Below are 16,437 nucleotides of genomic sequence, written 5' to 3' on the forward strand. Positions count from 1 at the left end.
GATAAATGTCCTTAAATCCAGTTGTTCCCGCTGCGTAACATTCGTGCGTAAAAAGGTGCCCAAATACGCACAATACAAGTCGGCGCAACAGCACTTATCTCTTGGGCGCACCGCTCTCCTCTTCTTGATGCTCCAGAGTCGCAGCGTCCCACTTCTGCAAGATTGTGGGTTTTAAGCGGCGCGACAGAACGCGTGAACGAACGGCAAGCAGCAAGTTCAATCCTTCCGAGCAGACAATGTTATTTCGTCAGGGTCAGAGAGGAGGGGCAGAGTGCCTATCAGGAAAGTGAATGAGACACCTTCGGGAGGAGTGGAAGGGAAACAATTTGACCCTGTTCCTCAGAGGGGCAGTTTCATCCAATCAGATTGTTCCTAAATTACGCGCTTAATTTATGCAGGTAACTCGTTCGTTTAGAGAGGGAGCTTTGTCAGATCACCAAATCAATCACCAAAAGTATGAAATCAATCAAATGACAAAAAAATAAATAAATAAATAAATAAAGACACCTTTATAATGCTGTAACGTGTATCATGTTTATATCAATTATTGCAAAGCCAAAATATATAACTGATTTTCTTTAATAATTATAGGTCGATGCCCTGTCTCGAGAGTCTCTGTCATATTCAGAGTGTGCAATGGAAACGGGTGGTGCAGACATGTCTCTGGTTTGAACTGAGTCATATAACCTGTTGGTTCCAACAACATATTTCTGTCAATTTTGCAAAGAGTACTCCCCTCCACCCACTGACCCATTTTGTTGACAATTTCTGTAGTCCAAGGCCACCTATTGGATCGCAAGAAGCAACGGTGTGAGTTAAGTTTGAAGTGGGGATGTTATATTTATATATAATATAAGGGTTGTGTTTTTTCTACAGAGCAGTCTGTAAAATAATGATTCCAGATTGAATTGAAAAGATGATGTGTAGATTATTAGCCTCTGGTTTATGAAGATGGGAGTCAGCAAAAACAAAAATGGTTATCTCTGTACTTGGCTTTTCCACATGGGGGAGAGGGTCGACCACGGTTTATCAACTCCTACAATCACCATGATTGGCTACTATTGGAGAGGTTAACTGTGTGTGATTGTTTGACTGTGTGTGTGGCAGAGATTAGACCTCTATAAAAAGAAAAATATGCATTTTCATTTTTATGAGAACTGCAAATATTTAATGTCTGATAAAAGCAGACTCAACAAAAAGCCTGAATTGCTACTGTGACATCTCAGAATGACACCTTAATCTCTTTCCAATTAGAATTCAATTGTAAGAACATTTCCCTTGAAAGAAAAATATATAAAGATAATTAGTTTGTTCTTAAATGGTGTATTTAGTCATTCATTCATTTTCTTAACCGCTTAATCCGAAACCCGGGTTGCAGGATCTACTGGACCTGGGGGGGGGGGGGGGGTTATGCAAGCACTAGGTGTGATAGAAAGGGACCTTGGGTAGTGCTGTTGCCTCACTGGGTTCTAATCCATGTGAAGAGCCCTGGGACTTTTGTGCGTGGAGGTTGCAAACTCTCCGTGTCTGTGTGGGTTCCTATGAGAAAGGCTGGAACCTAAGGTTGGTTACGAGACAAGTCCTCCTTCATTTGAGACGAAACATTTCAAACCTGGAAGTGTTTCCGTGAACCATAAACCTGAGCTTTATTAGAAGCACAAGCAGACATCGGCAGCCTCGTGCCTTCTTCCCAAGCAACACCCACTCCTTACAACTTCCCAACAACTTGAAAATAATTGGAAAAGGGAAAAAAAGAAAAAGAAAAAGCTACACATGGCCGTTGAGGCGCTGACAAGAAGCCCCGCTGCGTGGAGTCGTCGTCGGGTGTCAATCAGCGGGCAGGAGTCAGTCGTTGAAGTGACAGCTGTAGGACTTCCAGCTGGTGTGAGAGGTAGAAGAAAGGCTTGCCCACCCTTCAATGCATGTAGAGAGCCAAAGACCTGCCTTCCAAACTTAGAGTCTCTTTCCGATGCTCTATATTCTCCAGATTTATGGGATAGATTTTGTAAAAGTGTTAATCTCTCCTGGCAGTAAAGTCCATTGATTACAGCAATTCCCCCAAACTGATTCTACTTCCTGATGCAAAACTGGGGGGGGGGGGGGGGGGCAAAAGCAGGGGGAAGTTTCTGACTGGGATGAAAAAAAGTTTGAGAAATTTGAGAAACAGAAACAGACCAGTCCTTTGTCACATCTTCGCAAATCACTTTTAAATGATGCAGTGTTAAAAAGTTATTTTAAATGATCCCTTCCGATTTGTATATTCACAACCTGAAGGGACAATTTCTGTTGCAACGTTTGTGCTGGCCATGTTGAAATTCATTGTGTGAGTCAGTTTTTTATGCGAGTCAGCAATTAGGCTTCCATGAGGAAAAAGGTGACATGGAAGCGCTTGCAAATCTTTTTTGTGTCTGACAGAGAGGAAGTCAAGATAATAACATAATGCATTCCCGGCCGCGAGGGACAATCGAGCCGGATGTAACAAGTCATTTTGGTTTCTTTGGTTCCAATTAACATTTTCAAGGCCTCCTCGAGGAAACTGCAAAAAATATCCTCATAGCTTATCCATTGAAGTGTTTTGGTGGTGCATGAATTTAGAGCCGCTTTGTGTGGCCGCACGTTACTTTGAATTTAATAAATAAAAGCGTGAGCTTTAGAATGTCGTGACACTTGGTGAAATATAAAGTGGTTCATGTTCAAGTTAAAGCTCAGTGCAATTATTTAGCTTACCGGTACTTAAAAGACATTTTCATACAAGATTTCAAAGAAAGCTATAAATTTGATTTAAAAAAAAGAAAAGAAAAAGACCCTCAGCAGCAGGTAGTCATTATCACACGTTGAAATCTGCAGAACATTTGGTTTAATTCAAATAATAAGGGCAATCAGGTCACAAAAGCATCTCCCATCGAGAAACCATTTGGTATTTGTAACAATCAAAAGGCTGTTTGAGTGCAGAAGAGACCCCACGGCTGCAAAACAAGCCTGCACTCCATTTAGTGGCGGTTGTAAGTTCGATGCCCCTGTGACATACATCATAAGGTTGGTTTTTGTGAGAACATGCATCTCTGGAGGCATACAACACTGAATTCTTCACATTATCAATGGATTTTTGACATCTGGAATGCTGTTGTATGTGATGGACTTGGGTATTTGTATATGGAAATGATTTGGCCTCACAGTTTACACACACAGAAACTTGCGGAATTAATTAAAAGAGAGAAGCCGAGACGTTCAGCCCCCCCCCCCCTTTACTTCCATATGTTTGTAGCTGCTGAAGGAAACAGCAGTAACACCCACCATGAACAAAAAAAAAAGGGCGGGGGGGCAGTTAATGCAGTCGGACACATTTCATTCATTCTGCTGTATAGGTTTGGGGGGGGGGGGGGTCAAGATAATTTGAAATTGCTTGTTTCACTGCTGTTCATAAATCAAATCCAAATCGCGATATGTGGAAGGTACACAGCCAAACGACAGACAAAGGCCATTCTGTCTCCCCCACAGCGCTGTGGCAGAAACGCAGGAAGACTCCCGTCATTTCCCTTGATGGTGGGGGTCCTACAGGTGCACGCAGTAAGTGAATGATGATGATAAGCAAGCGACTGAACGTTTAATTTCAACCTGGCGCAGCCCCTCGTCACTCACTCAGGGACACTTTCAGCTGCAGGGGAGCTTTAAAAACCCACCGATGGGAAGGACCCGCAATAAACGGTCCTGTGAGTCTAACTTCAGGGTGTTATTCCAAAAATGAAATCCTATGTGAACAGAATAAGTACCGTAACAGGAATTTCCCTGCTAATAAGGGATGCATGGGTGTTATAATCAATGTTAACAAACAAAATGTAAACCTTCACCTATATTTAAAGATAACCCATTTGTTTTTGCAAATTGTGCATATTCTTTTCTTTTATTGTCTGGAAGACATCTTGATAAAAAGCCTGTCGACTGCTTTACCCTATATGTATGCTTTAATTTCTTGTGTTCAATGCAAACTTTAATTCACTGGAAATAAACAGTTCCGTGACTCTTATGCTTTATTTGCACCACTTACAACAAGATGAAACAAATATTGACTAAGACAGTTCAGGAAATTTGTTTTTTATTACAATCAAATGCAATTAAAGCTGAAACATTTACAATGTTTTTTATATTATTAAAAAAAAACGAGATTTTGTTCAAAATAAGAAAAATCACAAAGAAGACACGCCATTTTATTTTACTCCACTGACGGAGCTCAGTCTCCCAACTTAGAATGGTCAAATAAAGACTGGGGATAGGTCTCCACAGGTTCACTACTGTCAGTGTGAAGACACGCTGTGATGGCCGGAGGGCTGGTAGCAGGGGTAAAAAAAAAAGAAGAGGTAGAAGATAGTGAGAAACAACATAACCCTATTAACCCCTTGCACCGCAGCCCTCAGGCAATTTGGGCCGCAGAGCATTCGACTGAATGAAAGGGCAGCTGGGAAAAAAGGAGAAGAAGAAAAAAACAGAGAGATTAAATTGTTGTTCACTAAAATGCTAGTTTACAAAAAGGAAAATGAAAGATATGGTGTGTCGTTTATTTTCATGATGAAACATCACATAAGACATGATGAATAAGCAGCAACAACGCAGCTTTGGTTGCCTTGGTGGTGACACCCTGTTTTCTGGGTGTAGCTGGCTGTCCCTCAGTAGTTGTTGCACTTAATCTGATCCCACAAAGACTCAGCATTGAGGGGCTTGGCAGCCACATTTGAGCTCAGGGCGAACTCTTGAGAGAAATTGCTTCCACACTCTGATTTCTCTGCTGTGTCCTCCAAGTCATTAGCACCAATGCTATCAGTTCCTGAAGAACCCTTCCTGGGTGGGGGGTTTGAGCGTCTGTTATCACATGACCACTGACGCATTTGGACAAGGCTTTGATTGTAACATTTGGGAAAAGAAGGCGTCACCACTTGTTCTGCTTTTGATTTATTGAATTAGAGAGACAAAGGGCAAAACTCTCTTGTGGACTGTGGCGAGTAATTGCCATAGTTAAATCAAACCAGGAGGCAGAATGAGCTCTGGGGTTCTGAAAAACTGCTTTCACAATCTGGGACCAAATCTGGCATCAAATCTGTGGACACTTCCATAGCAGTGTTGCCCGGTTGTTAACGTATTTTCCCAGAGTATGCCAAGACGGTTTAACTCGCCGTTAGCAGCTTGCCACATAGATGGCTAGCGATCAAGAGAACATTTTCACCGTCATAGGCTGACGTTTAAGGGGTTTAAATCGTGTCCGTCAGGAGGATGTCATCTATTTGTGTGTGTGACATCCATTGGAGCGGCGGCATCTGAATAATTTCTCTGGTGGATTAATAAAGAATTCTGATCTGATCTATTCATTGAGGAGGAAGGTGGACTAGGGTGAAGAGGGAAGGAAACGTTAGCGGTAATATATTATCTGCTCTAAATAAACAAAACCACATTTTGAAGCATTATTTTAGCCCCTCAATCAACGCACATTGGAATAACAGTTCAATATATTCATGTCTCTAAAAATGGAATTATTTTACCCAGGTTCTTCACATTAATTCTTAAATTTAAAGAAAAATCACAGCTCCTATTGTTGTCATCACTCTTGATGACACAATGATTAAAACCAAAGGTTGATGTTGGAATTTAATTACTTGCTGTATCAATGACCCGGTTTTTTTGGGGGGGGGGGTTAAGGGATGGCTGCCAGAAACTACGCCCAGAGGCTAACAGATCAAAGACCATGAAGGGTGGGTGCCCGGGGTCAGAAGAGATTTTCTCGACTTGATAAAGAGATCGGCTCTATCGATATCTTTTAGGCTCATCAAACCAATGCTGAGCAGTTTGCTGGCAACAGATACAACCTTCCTCATTGTTTTTGTGTGTGTTTTTGTAACATTTCAACACAAACAAACAAGACCCACATGCTCTCCGCAAATTCACCGCAGAATATTTAAAACATGGTGACTGACAATGAAATGAAAGCAGCGTTTTGAAGAAGTACAGATTTTTGCTGCCCCCTTTTTCACTGATTAATGTATTTGTCTGACTTCAAGTTGTACTCCAAGACATCCCCCTGGATATTTATACTCCGTGTCAGACCATATAGGCTGTCCTCTGACGGTTGTCTGGCAGGGTGTGGATTCTTTCGTAATATATGCTATGATGGCCCGAGCCTATTTGTAATTCTAAAGCCGTCCAAGTATTCTCGTGCGCCGAGTGAGTATGGTGTGAAGAAATGAGCAGCTGTTGAATGCTGACGGACCCCACAACACTGTATGTTTGAGTCGGAAGCTCAGGAGACAACTGTGGGAATAAAAACATTGTCAGGAGGTGATTTATCTCTTCAACTGTCAGAGACAGCAGATCATATTTATCAAGTTAAGTTAAGATGTTCAGATTCATAGCAGCACGGTGTCAATCCTCGAATGAAATCAAAAAGACATAAATTAAACAGCCACTGTTAACTTGAAAAAGCATTTTCTTCAGACAGCAGAAACTCTTTCCACCTGGAGACCAGATCCACATTTAAGACGAGTGCTGCAGTCTTGTATGTCCCCAATTATGAATGGAATCAATAATGTAAGATCGAGAAAACATGTTAAATAATCACACGGAAAGGTGCAGAGCCCAGACCGGACACCGGTTGATGCCAGGAAGCGCTTTTTCTTTTTTCTGTTATACCAATGCTGACGACTAAATGATGATTCAGCCTTGGGAGTGAAGATAAAAACTCAGCAGGGGACCACACATCTGTTGCAGCGGTGGTTTCTCAGATGTTTGTCTGAATGTCGAGAGGAAGTCATGGATCAAATTTGAGGGCAAGGAGAAAAATGTTTCACAGAGCCCTAATGATAAGCTTTGAAATGCTTTTCCTTACACTGCTCCAGAACTCCTCTAAACTGGTTCACAGATTACGACTTAGCTGAAAGAAGACTGGGCATCTAAAAGTCATCTCTTAATTCCTGTTAAATTGTCTCTTAATAGAAGTGTCTCCTCCCCGTGGGAAGGCACGGTGTCGAGTGGTCCGTTTTCCGTTACACTGGTTATCCAACTGACCTGTGGTCACAAGGGTCCGAGCTCTGGGCGTGGAAAATCCTCCGCTGCCCTGTGAGCTGTTGCTTCTTCATCGTCAGAAACAGTATGTTCCAAAGACACCCCGTGACACAGCAGATCACGCCCTGCAAACAGCACATGCATTACAAATAAACATGGGTGGTTTAACTCAAAGGCCAAACTCACCATCTTCATTGCTTGAACTAATTCCCTGCCGATGCTGGTTTTGGCACATTTTGTGGAAGTTTCACGGCTCGCGTTGCCTGAGATGACCTTAGTTAACCCTGGTCCACTCTATTCCCAAAGTCCTGAGACCTTTATCTGGAAAAACAATCTGACATTCCCCACAAGTCTGGTCACTTTGGGATTTAATCATTTATATATGTAAAGGGCCAAGCGAACACTGCTGTTGCCCTTTAACAATGCTGCAAGCCAATTTGAACTCACAGATGGACAGAATGAGAGGTAGCATTAGAAACCTGACACTGCATTGTCTGTCTGATCTTTTATTACAGATGCAGGAATTGCCAAAGTGGATATTTGCAATAAAAATAAATACATCAACTGGAGTTACAGCCCATCTGGCTAAAAAAGGCAATGTCTGTCATTTTATCGACCCCTTCCTTCCACCTTAGCAGCAACACCTTCCTCCATCTTTATCTCCTTTATCTTCCGCCAGCTAAGTGTGAGTGATATGCTTTGTATATCCTCAAAGTCAGAAGCCAAACCTGGAGGCTAAACGTGGAAGGAGTCAAAGAGAGAGTGTCTTCTTTTGTCTGAAATTCTTCCCCATCATTACTCTCTCTTATCAGGCATCAACAGTATGACAACACGCCCCGAGGGTGCACCGCGACCGACCACGTCAAAGGGGAAAATGCGTAGCCGACAAGAAGACGACGGCCGAGTAGATTGTTGAATGCAAACAAAGGAGAAATCTTGCTGTGGCACACACAGATTCAGATCTGGGTCGAACCTTGCACTCGCCAAATGGGTGGCGACTCAAAATCGATCAGCTTTACTTCTTAAGTTCACAGAATTCATAAACAAAACATTGTCATAACTCATACCGTATGTCTCACGTCCCCACCAGTGATTGTGAAGGTGGCTGTGCATGAACTGATCGCTAAGGTTACTAAACTGATGGCTGCACAAATACCAAGCAGAAGTAACAATGCAGGCTTATTGTCAAGAGCCATGACACGAATGTATGGCTTGTTTCCACCACCGTGCTTAAAAGGCCAAGTGAGAAACGCCCAGAGAATCATTTGTTGGACTACTGCATTAGTGTAAATACTACAACAGTTTTGGAACACACACCCATAATGTTAGAAAGCTAAGATAAGCAGCGAGTGCCCAGTGAAATTCCCTGACAGGCTGAAAACAAAAGAAAGCATTGTAAAGTGTTTCTGGACAACAGCTTGTGAGCAAGGACTCTTGCTGTGCAATCTGCAACCTCCATCCATCTTCAATTAAGCCAAGCAGGGGAAAGGAGGGAGGGAGGGCTTTACGTGTGTGTGTGTGTGTGTGTGTGTGTGTGTAAGAGAGAAAGAAAGTGAGTAATAACAACAAGAGCCAAACAGCAGAGCCTACATCAATGTGCTTCGCTGTATTGTCCTGTCGGGGGGGTACGAACATGGCTCTGAGCACAAACGCATCCATTGAGAGCAGGATCGGTGGGTTATCCCAGCGCGTCGCAGCATTACAGAAGATGGGGAGGTATGACTTAGCAGATGTGATATCACGGCTGCTCTGCATGATGGAGGAAGGGGGGGGGGAGACCACCTCACTGCTGGCCGTGTTGAAGCAATCACTGCAGACTTCACTGGGTGGATTTATGACTCACTGATGAGTGTTTCCCAGAACTCGGCTACCCGAGGGTATACGCTTTGGTTGTGAGCTCTTTTAAGTGAATGTTAAACCCCCCCCCGCTTATATAATCAGTTGTATTCAACTGTCAACTTTATTGTACAATAAAATAAGTTTGAGTAAAAGCTAAAGTTTACTCTCAAGAGTCTGAATCGATGCCGAGTCACATCACGGCCTCTGACCTCAAAAGTGAGTATTGAGAATGGGCAAAAAAACATTTGGAGCATGTTAGTGATTAATATTAGTGTTAATATTGTGAGTCTAATGTGTGGGATTGAGCGTCGCTGTCTCTATGGAGGTGAATAAGAAAGTACTAAATAAGTTGAACTTGGCCCCATCTTTAACCGTTTAACCAATACCGTACATATCTTAGTCCTTGCTGTGCCTTTGAGCTTTAATACACAGCAGACAATCCGAATCGCATTAAAGTCACCTGAACCTACGTAAGTGAATCTTACCCTGGGATTACCTCATCATGTTTTGTTTTTAATTGTACTAGTTGATTTCAGATTTATCCATTACGAAAGGCCTCCATTACTTAATTCTGAGAAGTTAGAAAGGAGATGTTTCAATCTGTTCATTATAATGGCTATTGGCACCATATTCTGACAGAGGAGGTTATGTTTTTGCCGGCATTTTTATGTCTGTCTGTTAAGCAAGATAATTAAATCTGGACGGATCTTGATGACATTTTCAGGAAATGTCGTCCCGTATTCCCTACTTCTAGCTTTAATACCTGAGGAAACAGATCCAGTTGAAACCGGGGTCAATTTTCACAACAAAACTATTTTGTTTTTGGACCCATTCAATAATATCTCTCTTATTAATACCTCCACAAAGCAGGTTCCATTTTTGCAGTAGTAGGCAAATGGATTTGTTGTATCTGAAAGTGTGCTTTTTGAGAATAGCTTCAAAACTAATAATGATATCAACGTGAATCCAATGCTAAAGGTTTGTTTTCATGGTTATGGAATCTAAAACTATTGATAAAATAAAAAATATTTTGGTGTAAGTCACAATATAGGGAGATTGAGGTGGTCGGCGGAGGTTTTCTTGTTTTATATTAACCCTTATGCTGTGCTTATTTATTTATCTTAATTTGGTGTTAACCGGGTCCGTTCAGACCCTAACACCGCATAAGGGTTAAGCATCTTAATACCCAGTTATGAATTCTAGATTAGTTGGCAAAGCATAGCTTGGTTAATGGGTGGAGAAGCAGCTTTCTCTTTTTGATTGATGACTGTATTTTTAACACACACACACACACACACACACACACACCTGTGATGAGAATAGTTGGCCCTTGAGATGGATGGATGCCCCCAACTGTTTCCTCTCTTCCGTCCTGGCTTCCAGCACTGAAGGTCAGGTTTTATGTAGAGAAATTAGCATGTGCGTGTGTGAGGGAGACCGTGGAAGAAAAAGAAAAGAAAAAAACATTAACCCATAAATCTTTGACTCGTCACCTTTCAATAACTTCTATTATATTGACCCCGAGAGACATCTGCAAAGCCAGATACATGTGATGAGTAAAATCCTCCAGACACTGTGCATGAGCAATGACGGAAGATATCACGCAGGCTTGTAAACATCAGCAACCGTCTGTACTCTGGAAGTGCCAAAGGTGTGGCCCACACATACGCACATCTGACACATCTGACTTGCTTGGAAACCAAATTTGAAAGTGTGCAACCAAAGAAACGGCCTCTGTTGACTCTGAATACAAAATTCTCCCCCACTCAAAGGTAAATTAGCTAAATTAAGTGCCAAGCTATGTTTGAGTTGTAAAAAAGAGTTAGTCATAAAGTGTGAAACAAGAAGTCTAGCATGAGTCTACGACAAAACAAGACCAGAGCTGCAGCAATTACTGACAGAACATGGATCATTGCCTTGGCAGGATTTGATGGATTCAGCTTCACGTTTTTTAATCTTAACGATAATTACTGGTAGCTGCTTTTTCTTGCTTCACGTTACAGTAAAAGTAATAGTCAGTATAAAAAGTACACTCGACTTCAGACTGAATGAGACATCTGATGACATCATCTAAGACTCCAGGGTTATTATGGGAAATGTCTCCTGTTTCATAGGCCAAATAATTAATCAATGCAATAATAGATTCTTCAATACTGCATGAATTTGGGGTTTGTTTTTGGTTTGTCTTTCAGCTTTTAATGAAAACCCACAGATTTTAGAAAACAAATTTTTTTCACTCGATTTATGACGGAACATCACAGAATGAAAGGACGCTTTGCCGTGCAGACCTTCCCCTCTGCTCCTCATCGCTCTGGTGGTGATGAGTACTGCGTTGGAGCTGGCGGAGGGCATCCTGCAGGCCTCTGATCTTGGCCTTCTTCTCGTTAAGCACCGTGACAAAACGTGAGTACAGCTCCCTCTCCAACGTCTCCTTATCCTGAACCTGCTGCTCCAGCCTGGTTAAGAAAAACAGACGTGCAAAAGAACCTACAGTACATACAAGCAACTGCACTCCCACTCCCATACTGTATGTGTGCACTGGCATGAGGAGAGAAACATGCACAGATAAATTGCTATACATGTCCTAGAAAAAATGATGCTGATGTCTACGCTCTGCACAAACACAGATCAGGGAACGAATACCCAGATAAACAATCACACACAAAAAAAGCACCTGGAATATATAAAATAAAACGAGACAAAAGTGACTCATTACGAGTGAGTTTCCAGAATCTCAAGCCTAGTCTGCAAAACTGGGTGGAACCCTCTGAAATGAGTGACCAATAATGATGTTATATTGGATGAATCAACATAAACTGCTGGCAAAACCATTCAAAAGGCAAAAATCCCTGCATGCAAACAAGACAATCAGTACACAAATACTGAACATGAGGTGACTCTTCTCATCTAAACTTGAAATTAGTTCTCCACAACATATTCTCTCTGCCCTGCTTTCCATCGCTTCCTTACTCATGGAGAATCCTCTGATGCTCCCGTTTCAGTTTGTTGTTCTCATCCATAAGCTTGCAATGATCGGAATCTAGATCCATGCAGCGCTTTAGAGATTGGCCAATCATCTCCTGGTTCAGCTCTAGAGGATCTGGAGCTGGCTGGAGCTCCACAGAACCCAAGGTCACCTGAAGAAAGGAGGAGAAAGACAGACCAAGATCAAATTCGATGTTCCCTACAGTAAGGGGGTCCCCCTCTTGATTCTAGACTTCCTTCTAGAGTCGAGAAGAAGCTGGAAGAATTTTACTTGGGAGCAGTAAGATATCCCACAAATCCAAAGTCATTCCCAAAACTTCCTTGCAGTGAAAAATGAGTAAACACCTCAATGTCATTCCTGCAATACAGAGGTGCTGAAAAAACATGACATCATGTTTTCTTTGAAGCAGGAGACCAAAGATGACGGGGCGAGTTCTTCTGGTCATCGGCAAACTATGCAAGTGAACACAGTTTCCTCTCTAGTGCTTCTCATTTGGAATCGCAGGCAGGCTTCAGGTATAATAAAATTCCTCATTTGGTCTGCATTTTGGCACCGGGTCACAGCGCAGGGCTGAGGCTCTGCAGCACGCCACAGACGAATGTGAGGGCGCTCATTGATGCTGCAGTATCAGGCATATTTGCAAGTAGCAGCACAATCTGTTGCCGGGGAGATTCTCCCATGCACACATGAACTGAGGTACTGATCACGACGCACTGGGAAACCAGAAGGCGAAGAGGTGCTAAATCTTCACTGGACTGCTTCAAGTCCGGAGTCCCACCGGAATAAAGCCGCCATCTTCAAAAGATCCCATAAAATGCTTGTGATTTTTCTTTTTCCTGGGCCGATGCTGTCCTGGCAAGCCACACAGCTGTTTCCGCTCCACAGGTGAACCTGAACACGTGTTGAGTGGACTTCCACCTCACAGTTGCCACCACAGCCTCAAAGCCGCAAACGTATATGATTTCAAGTCAGTCCATTTCTGTGTTTTGTTTTTGTTTGTTTCCATCTCTCAATGTTGGACTTTGTTACTTCTTCCCCATTTCTCACTTTTGTTCACAGCAACACCAAAAAAAAGGTTTTGCCACATTCATACATTTCTATAGGAGGAACATAAGAAAACAAAACAGGGTAGCCAAACACGAAACAGTCCCTATAAAATGCTGGTGACCTATTAAAGATAATGACGCCTTTCAGAACCTTTCGACAACGGGCTTAATACCGATTGATGATTCTCGAAAACTCTATTTGCATACCGACAAGGAAGTCAGGGATTAAACAACTGTCTCCTTAATGGGATTGTGACACAGAGGAGACCACCCAGGATCTTAAGGGATACAGGTTCCCAGGAACTCATAAAGATCCAGAGCAACATCAGGATGTCACGGTGATCCAGTGCAGGCTCCTCTCTGTGATTTAGGGGGATTCTGTGTGACAACGAACTTCATTAGTCATCGACAAGTTGGCATGGCTGGAAGTCAGTGTTTGTGCAAGACTGTCCATTATTTAATAGAAACCATGAGGCCAGTGTACGAGGCGCGGCAGAGATGGGTTATGGTGGTATTTGTGAATTTCAACAGGGTGCGAGTCATCAAGTCCACATCAAAAGTGCTGCAACTTTCACACTATTGTAAACTACACATTACTAACTATATGAAGACATGCTGAGCTGAACAAATAGCGGGGTATGACAACTGTGAAAGCCTGGATCTTTCTTAAAACCGACCTTCCATCTCCTCTTCTCTCCTAGAGGAAAGTCATCTGGCAATAAATCAGCCACGTGACAAGGGAACACTTGCATAGATGTTGTAAAGTCCTACATGTACTCTACAAGTCTTGCATTATTGTAAACCTATTTTCCCCATTGATGGCCTCTCAGACCATAAATCATGCCGACTAGCATGTTAACATAGACATAGAGCTCTAACCCTTATTTACTAGAGTAACATTGTAAATGACACTTATCTGGGGTTTATTTCTTCTTCTCCTTTTTGATTCCAAACACCACGTGCTTTGCGGTCTTTACTTCCAGGGTTTGTGAATTAGGCCTACCACAGTAAACATGGGACATCCAGATCATCGTAAATTCACCTTTTTTCATACAAGAAGCATGAAAAGAGGAAGGATGCGCTCCAAAAAAGACCTTCCTGGTGAAGGTCTTGTATGGATTTAGGTTTCTCATTGCACAACACAAACAGGCTGAAAAGCTGGTTTTCTCCACCAAGATAAAGTTAAAGGTCCGTCTGAACACTGTTGCCAGCTTTTGCAAAGGTGTGGGAGGTCAGACTGTTTGTCTTTGCAATGCAACCCACTGTCTCGTACTTCTACAACAATAAATGTGTAGCAGCCATCACTGCTGTTTGAATGTTCAGCAGCATTTGAAGCAAGGCTTCTTTTGAAGGTCAGGGCTAATTTATGGCAATTATATTGTGAGCGGAGTTAACACGATCAAGATCGAGAAAGAAGAGAAAATAAAAAGTCTTCCTAGCTCAAGTTCATGACCTAGAAAGCCCAGGATTTTAGAATGAGGAATATTGTGAACATGAAAAAGGAAGAAAAATAAAAAACACCAGACTGAACAAGTTGAGATTTAGATTCAAAATGCTTAAAAGTAAAGGTTTGTGCAACATAACGACAGAGTGGCAGATGTGTGTGTGTGTGTGTGTGTGTGTGGTCTGACCGACTGTTTGTGTAAGTCTCCATACAGCTAGTAAGACCATATGGTCAAACCTGTGGACAAGAGGAAATGCGTCTCAAACAAAGTCAGAACAACAGTCCGAGCGAAAATGACAACGGAACACACTGAGGGCACCGACCTTTACCTTATCTCACTGCTTGAGACACTGCTGCAGAGCTAAACCCTGCTTCTAGGCAACAAGGAAGCGAGTGGGCGAGCGCTTTGTCGACAAAAGAGACAGTGTCAGATGGCGGGCAAGGGTCTGGGATGTGTGGGCACTGCGCAGCTTCTCCCATCAAGCTCTCCGGCCCGCCATGCAGAGGCGTGATGACCGATAAAGAGCAGGAAGTGGGGGGGGGGGGGGAATACAGTAACTTTGTCAGTGATAGCATGAATGTTCCCATAAACAAAGAGCATAGCATCAACAGATAGAGAGAAAGAAAAACACTTCAATTCATGCCCGTGTCTGTCGAGAGTACGCGGCTCAGAGTTGTCTGCAGCAAGAAGGAAATGCATGATTAAAGTTTGCTCACATTATGGTCATTGACAAACCACACGTCAGAGATAAACTATTACCCCTTGGTGCAATTTGTTGTCGGTGACAGCAGGGGGGGGTGGGAGCCATCAGTGGATTAGAGTCTTCAATGCATCAGGTTACAAATCTGGCACCCAGCTGTACCAGGGTTAAGCAGAATGGAAATTTAACAACGGTAAAAGCCAAGCATACAACCATCCAGCCATTAGCTACAACCACAATATCCTTTCCAGGGCTGCAGGAGAGCGGCGCCCCCGGACAGAACGACAAATCCTCACAGAGCTGACAACCAAGCACATTCATACCCACGAGCAGAATCACCAGATAAACTGGCTTGCATGTCTTTGTATTGTGTGTGTGTGTGTGTGGGGGGGGGGGGGGGGGGGGGGGGGGGGTGTCTTCCGCTGACAGACCACATCTTATTTTGATGCAAAAGCAAAGTTCGCCCCCATTTATTAACCGCTGGATAAATTGTTGGCGGGTAGCACTGTGGCGTAGTGGTTAGCGCTGTTGCCTCAAAGCAAGAAGGTACCGGGTTCAAATCCTCTCTGTCCGGAGTATGTATGTTCTCTCCCCGTGTCGGCATGGGTTTCCTCCCACCTCCAAAAAACATGCGATTTAGGTGAATTGATTATTCCAAATTGTCCGTAGTGCGTGTGAGTCGTCTATTTGTGTCCCCGCGGCGTGCTGGTGACACGTCCGAGGTGTACACGTCCCAGCTCTCGCCCATAGCCAGCTGGGATAGGCTCCAGCAGACCAGCGACCCGCAAAAGTGGCTGTAGACGAAACAATTGACTCATATTTAAGAAAATTAATGGATGACATATATATATATATACATATACACACACATATTTATACACGGGCAGACAAAGAATTGCTCTGCACTGGGTAATGTCAGAATGACAATAGGTGACTTAAAGTGACATTAACGAGGAGATAATGTCAAACTTAATCTGCTTAAATACCTGCTTGGTTGTAGTTTTAACAACAAACAACCAAAGTACCTTCATCATTACAACTTCTAAGGTCATATTCATAAAATATTACTGTCAGGATAATTTCACCATCTGTTTTGTCTCGAAACCCATTTCTTCTTTTCCCAAAGGAAACTTGCCTCAGTTTTAGACACCCGGATGTTATTTCCATGGTAAAATATTCTGCAGATTTTAAACTCTGTCAAAAAGCAAGTGGGGTGGAGGAAAGAAAGAACAAAACAGAAGTAAAGAAGCAGGTGTGAGACAAGACAGGTAGTTTGCACTTGATGCAAATAGAGTCTCACAACTGCATCTACCTCACAGGGTTAAGGTTTAGCAACACCGTGAGCATGAATCGATTTAAAAAAAGCCTTGATTACCA

At 42.7% G+C, this 16,437-nt stretch overlaps 1 protein-coding gene across 1 annotated transcript; it reads right to left on the minus strand.

Moving 5' to 3' along the window:
- Positions 1-4,661: 4,661 nt before the first annotated feature.
- Positions 4,662-12,020, minus strand: LOC137917234 (DNA repair protein XRCC4-like; the record flags this gene model as incomplete). Its single annotated transcript, XM_068760053.1, is given in 6 exon segments — positions 4,662-4,833; positions 7,048-7,109; positions 7,111-7,169; positions 10,192-10,268; positions 11,172-11,339; positions 11,854-12,020. Coding segments are annotated over 6 exon segments (705 nt in total), but the record flags the coding sequence as incomplete, so codon positions are not given.
- Positions 12,021-16,437: the final 4,417 nt, after the last annotated feature.

This window comes from Brachionichthys hirsutus, unplaced genomic scaffold, assembly GCF_040956055.1.
Source record: "Brachionichthys hirsutus isolate HB-005 unplaced genomic scaffold, CSIRO-AGI_Bhir_v1 contig_674, whole genome shotgun sequence".
NCBI classification, from domain to species: Eukaryota; Metazoa; Chordata; class Actinopteri; order Lophiiformes; family Brachionichthyidae; genus Brachionichthys; species Brachionichthys hirsutus.